A 9690-nucleotide genomic window follows, 5' to 3' on the forward strand; every position below is an offset into this window, starting at 1 on the left:
ACGCCAGCCTAGGTAGAAGAGTCCTGCAGGCGGCAGTTGCCTCCCCGTAGGGGAAGGCTGTCTTGCAGCTCTAACATGAGGTATTTCTTTACCCACCCAGGGACAGCTTTTGGACGTCCCAATCGTCTGGGTCTCCCAATAGAGCGCCGAAGAAGAAGGGAATTTTGTTACTTACCGTAAATTCCTTTTCTTCTAGCTCCTATTGGGAGACCCAGCACCCGCCCTGTTGTCCTTCGGGATTTTTGGTTGTTTGCGGGTACACATGTTGTTCATGTTGAATGGTTTTCAGTTCTCCGATGTTACTTCGGAGTGAATTTGTTTAAACCAGTTATTGGCTTTCCTCCTTCTTGCTTTTGCACTAAAACTGGTGAGCCAGTGATCCCACTGGGGGTGTATAGCCAGAAGGGGAGGGGCCATACACTTTTTAGTGTAATGCTTTGTGTGGCCTCCGGAGGCAGTAGCTATACACCCAATCGTCTGGGTCTCCCAATAGGAGCTAGAAGAAAAGGAATTTACGGTAAGTAACAAAATTCCCTTCGTCTTGGGTCTCCTCTCATTTTGTCCTTTGGGCACAAAGCGCTATGAAACTTTTGTCCATATGTCTGTAATGTTTGGAAGTTAGGAGTCTAAAGGGTACTTTACATGCTGCAACATCGCTAGCGATCTCATTAGCGATGTGAAATTCAGGATCGCAAGTGCGATCTTTTGAGGTCGCACATAGGTCATTTTTCGCATGTGCGATCTCAAAAGATCGCACTTGCGATGTAGAATTTCTTTGTCGCTCCATTGGGAGACCCAGACAATTGGGTGTATAGCTTCTGCCTCCGGAGGCCACACAAAGTATTACACTTTAAAAAGTGTAACCCCTCCCCTCTGCCTATACACCCTCCCGTGGACCACGGGCTCCTCAGTTTTATGCTTTGTGTGGAAGGAGGCACACATCCACTCATGCAGTCTCATAACTTAGTTGTCGGTTGGAAGAAAAGAGGACCCCCACGGGGTCCCCGGCATGCTCCCTTCTCACCCCACTATGTCGGCGGTGTTGTTAAGGTTGAGGTACCCATTGCGGGTACAAAGGCTGGAGCCACATGCCGTCTCCTTCACCATCCCTTATGCGGCTCTGGGAGAAGTGGGATCCTGAGCGGTCATCCATTTACTGGGACCGTGCTCCATCCGCAGCCCCTGGTGGAACCTGCCGGACCGGAGCCTTTTCAACCCCAGGGACCGGGCCCTGCTACTTAAAGGTACTCTGTGTCCCCATTGGGGACTGTACAGGGAGCGCACCTTCTTCCCAGAAGCCGCGGTAGTTGTAAAACTGAGGAGGCAGGTGGACTTCCGCGCCGACCGGGCCTGCTGGTCGGGCGCGGCCTCAAATTTAGTCCCCGGCTTCACCGCGGCCTAGTCGCAAAAATCCCGCCCCCGGGCCTGCCTGTCAGGGGTAAGGGCGGGATTACCGACATGACGTCAGATGTGAGGGCTGGAACATCCTGCATGTCTTCCTCCCCCCTCACTGACCACTGTGGGGAACCCAGACTCCCGCTCTTTGCTGGCGCCGCCCTCGGCCCCACTCCTCCCCTGAGAGCTCCGGCGGCCATTTTCTGGCATTCTGCCGGTGGGTGCTTCTCAGGGGAGCTAAGGGTGAACACAGCACCCGGTGCTGGTCCCCCTAGGGTGCCGGATACATATGTATATATTATATATATTTCTGTTCGGACAGACTGTATACCCTTTGTTCAGGGGTGCAATCACATTTACCTTCAGTGGTCACTCTCCTAGGAGACAACAGGCACAGGTTTTTCTCGCGGTCTGTACCTCTTGTGGGGCTATGTTACCTGCGCGATCCACCTACCCTCACTGTGAGCAATGCTCGACTCCTGCCTAGCTTGCTCAGCCGGAGCCTCGGGCACTGGTGGGCCCCTCGGCTCATGTAGACCCCCCTGCTCCCCCTGAGCAGGCTGCAGGGACAGAGTCACCGGTGTTGGCCCTCAGTCATTTTCATATGATCAAATGGTCTTCTAAGCTCCTTGAGGCATTGCAGTCCAGACCGGACCTTTCACAGGCCCTGGCTCTGTTAGCTTGTTTCATCCAGGCCCCGCTTGGTTAGCGCCGCAGCGCGCTCCCAGGTTGAGCCCTAGGTCTCAGGCGGAGGACTCCTGCCCGGACCGCAGTCCAAGACCGGCTAAGCGGTCTCGCTGGGACTCTTCCCCGACTTCCTCACGCTGCTAGGGATCCCAGCTTGAGGACTCTCAGGAAGACGAGGCGGACGGGGGAGCTCAGGGCTCTGGCCTTACTTCACCCTTAACCTTGATACTCCTGAGGGGGACGCCTTAGTAAATGATCTTATCTCGTCCATCATCCAGGTGCTGGATCTCTCTCCTCCGCCTCCTCCTGTAGAGGAGTCGGTTTCTCAGCAGGAGAAACTCCAGTTTCGGTTCCCCAAACGTACACACAATACGTTTTTTGATCACTCTAACTTCAGGGATGCTGTCCAGAAACCCGGAGCGGTCCCGGACAAGCGCTGGGTTACACGTCACACTGACACGCGTTACCCCTTTCCATCTGAAGTCGTTAAGAGTTGGGCTCATTCTCCCAAAATGGATCCTCCAGTCTCCAAATTGGCTGCTAGGTCCGTTGTGTCTGTTGCAAATGGCTCATCCCTGAAGGATGCCACTGACAGACAGATAGAGCTCTTGGTGAAGTCCATCTATGAGGCCACGGGCACGTCTTTCGCCCCGGCCTTTGCAGCCGTGTGGGCACTCCAAGCAATCTAGGCTTGTGTGAAGGAGTTTAATGCTGTCACATGGAATTTTGCTCCGCATGTTCCGTCTTTGACTCTCGGGCATCAGCCTTTTCGTCCTGCGCCATGAACGCCGTCCGGGACTCCACTAGCCGCACGGCTGTAGCATATGCTAACTCCGTGGCAGTTCGCAGGGCCATGTGGCTGCGCAAATGGGAACCAGACTCTGCTTCAAAAAGGTTCTTAACTGGTTTGCCTTTTTCTGGCGACCGTTTATTTGGCGAACGATTGGATGATATTATTAAGAAATCCAAGGAAAGGTCTCCTCCTTACCCCAGTCCAAACCTAAGAGACCTCAGCAAAGAAAAATCCAATCGAGGTTTCGGTGCTTTCGTCCCTCCGCCAAGCCACATTCTTCTTCGTCCAACAGGCCGGAGAAAGGCCAGAGGAACTCATATGCGTGGCGGCCCATGTCACGACCCCAATAGGCCGCAGGGGGCACTGCCTCCAAAACGGCCTCCTCATGGCTCTCGGTCTACCCTAGCCGCATCCCCGGTCGGTGGCAGGCTCTCCCGCTTCGGCGGCGCCTGGTGGCCACAAGTTCAAGACCGATGGGTGAGAGACATTCTGTCTCATGGTTACAGGATAGAGTTCAGTTCTTCTCGTCCTGCGGCTCGTTTCTTCAGAACCTCTGGGCCCCCTTCTCAGGTGGCGTATCAACAAAGCCTTGCCGTCGCTCTGGCGACTCTCCAGGGACAAACAACTTTCTCTGCAGGCGGGGTGCAATCACTTCTTCGGAGTCAGTCACACCCCTTAAGGCGCCTCATGCACTTCCTGGGGAAGATGGTTGCAGCTATGGAGGCAGTGCCGTTCGCGAACCAAGGCGGCACTCGCAGTCGTCAAGCCTTCCAGGAAGTCCGGCGGATTCTGCATTGGGTGGAAACCACAGGCTCCACCATCTCCGGAGTTCACATCCCGGGCGTAGAAAATTGGGAAGCAGATTTTTTTCAGTCATCAGGGCATGGACGCGGGGGAATGGTCTCTGCACCCAAAAGTGCTTCGAGAGATCCATCGCCCCTGAGGAACGCAGGACGTCGATCTCTCAAGGTCCCGGCCTTCATCGCACGGTCTCAGGATCACAGACCTCTGGCAGCGGAACGCTTTAGTCCAGGATTGGTCGCAGCTTCGACTGCCTTATGTGTTTCCCCCTCTGGCAATGCTGCCCAGGGTACTACGCAGGATCAGGTCCGACTGCCGTCGCGCCATTCTCGTCGCTCCAGACTGGCCGAGACGGTCGTGGTATCCGGATCTGTGGCATCTCACGGTGGGTCAACCCGTGGGCACTTCCAGACCACCCAGACTTGCTGTCACAAGGCCCGTGTTTTTCCATCTGAATTCTGTGGCCCTCAACTTGACTAGGTGGCCATTGGTCCCTGACTCCTAGAGTCTTCAGGGTTAACTCAGGATGTCATTGCCACCACGAGACAAGCCAGGAAGCCAACGTCCGCCAAGATCTATTACAGGTCTTGGCAAGTCTTTCTATCCTGGTGCGCTGATAACGGCTTTCCTCCATGGCCGTTTGCCTTACCCACATTCCTTTCATTCCTACAATTTGGAATGGACAAGGGTTTGTCCCTCGGCTCTCTCTCTAGGGCCAAGTATCCACGCTCTCCGTGTTTTTCTTTCAAAAGCGTCTAGCCAGGCTTCCGCAGGTCCGCACGTTCCTGCAGGGGGTCTGCCACATGGTCCCACCTTACAAACGTCCGTTGGAACCCTGGGATCTTAGCAGAGTCCTGACGGCTCTTCAAAAGCCGCCTTTTGAGCTGCTGCGGGATGTCTCTCTCTCCCGTCTTTCGCAGAAGGTGGCCTTCCTAGTGACAGTCACATCTCTTCAGAGAGTGTCTGAGCTTGCAGCGCTGTCATGCAAGGCTCCCTTCCTGGTTTTCCACCAGGATAAGGTGGTTCTTCGTCCTGTCCCGGAATTTCTCTCTAAGGTGGTATCCCCTTTTCATCTAAATCAGGATATCTCCTTGCCTTCCTGTTGCCCTAATCCAATTCACCAGTGTGAAAAGGTTTTGCACTCTTTGGATCTAGTGAAGAGCACTCCGGTTTCTACGTGTCTCGCACGGCGCCCCTGCGCCGTTCAGATGCGCTCTTTGTCCTTGTCGCTGGCCAGCGTAAGGGCTCTCAGGCCTCCAAGTCGACCTTGGCTCGGTGGATCAAGGAACCGGTTCTCGAGGCCTACCGTTCTTCGGGCCTTCCGCTCCCTTCAGGGCTGAAAGCCCATTCTACCAGAGCCGTGGGTGCGTCCTGGGCATTGCGGCACCGGGCTACGGCTCAGCAGGTGTGTCAGGCAGCTACCTGGTCTAGTCTGCACACTTTCACGAAGCACTATCAAGTGCATACCTATGCTTCGGCAGACGCCAGTCTAGGTAGGCGAGTCCTTCAGGCGGCAGTTGCCCACCTGTAAGAGGGGGCCGTTTTCGGCTCTTCTTATTGAGGTATTCTTTTACCCACCCAGGGACTGCTCTTGGACGTCCCAATTGTCTGGGTCTCCCAATGGAGCGACAAAGAAGGGAATTTTGTTTACTTACCGTAAATTCCTTTTCTTCTAGCTCCTATTGGGAGACCCAGCACCCGCCCCTGTTCCTTTGGGCTGGTTGTTCTTTTGGTTATGGTCTTCAGTTCTCCGAACATCCTTCGGATTGAATTTACCTTAGACCAATTTATAAGTTTTTCCTCCTTCCTGCTTTTGCACCAAAACTGAGGGAGCCCGTGGTCCACGGGGGGGTGTATAGGCAGAGGGGAGGGGTTACACTTTTTAAAGTGTAATACTTTGTGTGGCCTCCGGAGGCAGAAGCTATACACCCAATTGTCTGGGTCTCCCAATAGGAGCTAGAAGAAAAGGAATTTACGGTAAGTAAACAAAATTCCCTTCTTTATTTTTAATGTTGCCTTTCACATCTCGTTTTCCAGGTATTACTTCAAGAAAGTAAGCGATGAATTCGACTGCGGCGTGGTATTCGAGGAGGTGCGGGACGACGACTCCATTTTACCCATTTACGAAGAGAAAATCATTGGGAAAGTGGAAAAAATTGACTAAGAAAGAAACGGGAGGAAAAAAGAAAAGTGTTATATGTGGATGGATAAAGCCTTGATATAATCTATGCTGGAAAGGGTGCGGGCCCGTCGCGGTCACTCCTAGTGCTACTGTCCCTACAAATGACTACGAGCCGAGGTGCTATCCAAGCCGTAAGACGCAGGCCGTGCCCCTCCCCCCTCACCGGAGAGTTAATGTAGCCGTGTACAGTTCACCTAGAGATCGGATTAGGACCTGGCTTATGAAAGCTGCATATTTTTGATACCTTGAAATAAACGGGAAGATAATTTCCGACGTCGCAGTGCCCTTATGTACATTCAGACTCCGGTGCTGAGGTCACCAAACGTCCGTCATCTTGTGAGGTCATCTGTAACGCCACAAGAACGTTTACCATCTGCTATGATATATATGTGTGTATATGTATAAAAATGTCTATTTTTTATTTTACAGTTCAATTATTCATTTCCAATATTTCCCACCTCCCCACAATTGTCAATTTTATTTTTTTTATTTTTTTTTTTCTATTTATTTTATTTTTTTTTTTTTTAATGGCTCTGCATTCTCTCTCCGGATTGCAGAGCCACAATTGAGCGTAATGTTGGTACCTGAAAATGTATGATTATGGCTGGCAATTATAACGAGTCTTCAAAAGGTAACTTCTAATTTTTATTACTTTTTATTATTATTTTTTTTTTTTGTTTTTATTAATCTATTTATGTAAAAAAAAAAAACAACAAAAATCGCTCTTTATACTGGTGCACTTACTGCTCGATATTGCAGATATTATTGCGATTTGATTTATGGTTGTGTTCACAACACCCCCTGTCCGGCCACGGCAACTCCGTAGCTTTAAGATATAAAGCGAAGGCCATTTGTAGCCCATTTTTGGCTTTTTTTGGTGCTCTGGAGATGGCGTCTCCCCATCTATAGACCTGGAGGGAGACTCCATTTTTGACCATTTTTAATTTTACTTTTAAAGATTCTTTCCTTGCTATGTAAACATTTTTCTATCCATTGGAGTGTCATTTACTGTAGTCACAACCTGAGCTGCATTCACAATTCTGCTAGTTTCCCTAAACCATTGCCTTGTGGGAGTTCAGCTAAGAGTTTAAAAAGGGTCCTGTTCCCCCCCCCCCCCTCCCCACCCCAACCTGATTCTGTCACGTTCTGCTTTCCTGTTATGTGCTCTGTACTTATTTCCATGTAGTTCAGCCTCTCGTTTTTTTTCTTTCAGCTTCCAATTCGATTTTTAACTTTCATCTTCCATGTTATTTCTCTGTGCTCTGCTATAAATCCCATGTTACATCAATACGTCATCATGGGACCAGTTTAATGAGTATCCTCTTGGAACGCTCCTTGCCTCTTTATTATCAGTATACAGTTATGGGGCTCAACTGTGATCTCCTAGATTTATAACTGTGTGACAGGCACTGCGCAGTCATCATCATTATATTTGATAGGCGTTTGTTCTACATTTCCTATCCTCTTGGAACTACCCTTACCTCTATTATCAGTATACAACTAGGGAGGATGAACTGTGATCTCCTAGATTATAACCGTGTGACAGGCATTGCGCAGTCATCATTATTATATTTGATAGGAGTTTGTTCTCCACTTCCTATTCTCTTGGAACTACCCTTATCACTATATTATCAGTATACAATTAGGGAGGATGAACTGTGATCTTCTAAATTATAGTTGTGTGATAGGCATTGCGCAGTCATCATTATTATATTTGATAGGAGTTTGTTCTCCACTCACTATCCTCTTCGAACTCCCCTTACCTCTATATTATCAGTAAATAACTAGGGAGGCTGAACTGTGATCTCGTAGATTATTACTGTGTAACGGGGACTGCGCAGTCATCATCATTATCTTTGATAGGAAATTGTTCTCCACTTCCTATCCTGGAACCTACCCTTACCTCTATATTATCAGTATACAACTAGTGAAGCTGAACTGTGATCTCATAGATTATAACCGTGTGACAGGCACTGCGCAGTCATCATTATTATCTTTGATAGGAGTTTGTTCTCCACTTCCTATCCTCTTGGAACTACCATAATCGCTATATTATCAGTATACAACTAGGGAGGCTGAATAGTGATCTCCTAGAATCCGGAGGAGAGGATAGGAATTGAGGAATATAAACTTCTATCAAAGATAATGATGATGACTGCGCAGTGTCTATCACACAGTTATAATCTAGGACCTAGATTATAACTGTGTGACAGGCACTGCGCAGTCATCATCATTATATTTGATGGGAGTTTGTTCTCCACTTCCTATCCTCTTGGAACTACCCTTATCGCTATATTATCAGTATACAACTAGGGAGGCCAAACTGTGATCTTCTAAATTATAGTTGTATGATAGGCACTGTGCAGTCATCATCATTACCTTTGATAGAAGTTTATATTCCTCAATTCCTATCCTCCTGGAACTCTTCTTACCCCTATATTATCAGTATATAACTAAGGAGACAGAACTGTGATCTCCTAGATTATAACCATGTCACAGGCACTGCGCAGTCATCATCATTATCCTTGATAGAAGTTTGTTCCCCATTTCCTATTTAGAGCTTCATTGGTACAATCCTTGCGGTTCCATCACACAAACATTTGTGAGCTGAGATGATGATCCCCCTTCAGAGAACATAAAACCTTGTAATTCTAAAAGGGGCAATGAAATATCCTAAAACCTAGCAATAACTGCAGCTCTAGATGTGACTGGAGTAAAGACCATTTTGTAAGCTAGTTCAAAAATGTTTTAGGCCTATTTCACCCATTTCATTTTTTTTTGTAAGCTGGCACTTTTTTATTAAAATTAATTTTTATTTATTTTTTCAAAGCCTAGCATTGTCTTATTTGCACATCTTTGGGCCACATCTAAAGAGGACGGGTCACCATATATAATTACCCAGTGTAAATGCCGCTGTTCTCCTGAATTCGGCGATGTTTTTCTTTTCTTTCTACGCCTCTCCGTTCCCGAGATACGACTTCATTTCTTGCCTTTTTTTTTTTTTTAGCCAAGTGGGTGTGCACCTCAGCTCTTCATGGGTGGGTCTTTCTAAAGATCACTCCCACTTGGCTATCAAGACTAAATTTGTATGTGAGAAAGAAGGGGCCATATCTCGGGAATGGAGAGACCCAGGAATGAATGAAAAATATCGCCGGATTCAGGAGAACAGTGGCGTTTACACCAGGCAAATAAAAAAAAAACACATTTATAGCAAGTGACGGGTCCTATTCAATAGCATTCTCCTGCATGATACCTGCCGATTGCGGGGACGTAACTTCATCGGCACTACCCACCTTATGCGTGTGAGCGGCGCCAAATTGAATGCAGTAAATTTTAGTCGTGTGGGGTTTTTCCCCCTCATTATTTTTCTTTAATTTCATTACAGTATTTCGCTGATTCCTTCAGAAATATTTTTTTTAATTTTTATTAAAATCATTCAATTTTGACACAAGTAAAAAAAAAAATGCATTAAATGCGCCAAATGAGCAATACGGTTATAAACCCCCCACCCCCCCCCCCCCCCCCCCGTAATATAGGTTTTGCTTTATTAAAAATGGAACTGGGTCAAAAAAAATCAGTGTTGGATTGGGACCATCTGGGACCACAAATACATTTTTTTTTTTTTAATTTTTTTTGTGCTGTTCTTGAAGGTAACATTTTGTTTTAAAGCATAGAATTGTCATTCTCGACAAAGTAAACTTCCGTATCTATGTGCATGCACTTACTCGGAGGTCCGTAATTAGCTGCAGACTCCAAAATAAGAGGGGAGGGGTTGCCCTGTGTTATTAAATGAGTAAAGTTACAAAACAAACTATAAATTCTATCCGTGTCT

General features: G+C 48.0%; 1 protein-coding gene across 3 annotated transcripts in view; it reads left to right on the forward strand.

Annotated features, from left to right (window-relative positions):
* The window catches only part of AXIN1 (axin 1), a 128076-nt gene extending 122053 nt beyond the window's left edge, over positions 1–6023 (forward strand). For all 3 annotated transcript variants that reach the window (XM_075318405.1, XM_075318404.1, XM_075318406.1), the window contains one exon: positions 5714–6023. In XM_075318405.1, coding sequence (XP_075174520.1) covers positions 5714–5840 — 127 coding nt within the window. In that variant the 3' untranslated portion in view covers positions 5841–6023. The remainder of the gene's footprint in view (positions 1–5713) is intronic.
* Positions 6024–9690: the final 3667 nt, after the last annotated feature.

This window comes from Anomaloglossus baeobatrachus, chromosome 7 (assembly GCF_048569485.1).
Source record: "Anomaloglossus baeobatrachus isolate aAnoBae1 chromosome 7, aAnoBae1.hap1, whole genome shotgun sequence".
Taxonomy (NCBI): domain Eukaryota; kingdom Metazoa; phylum Chordata; class Amphibia; order Anura; family Aromobatidae; genus Anomaloglossus; species Anomaloglossus baeobatrachus.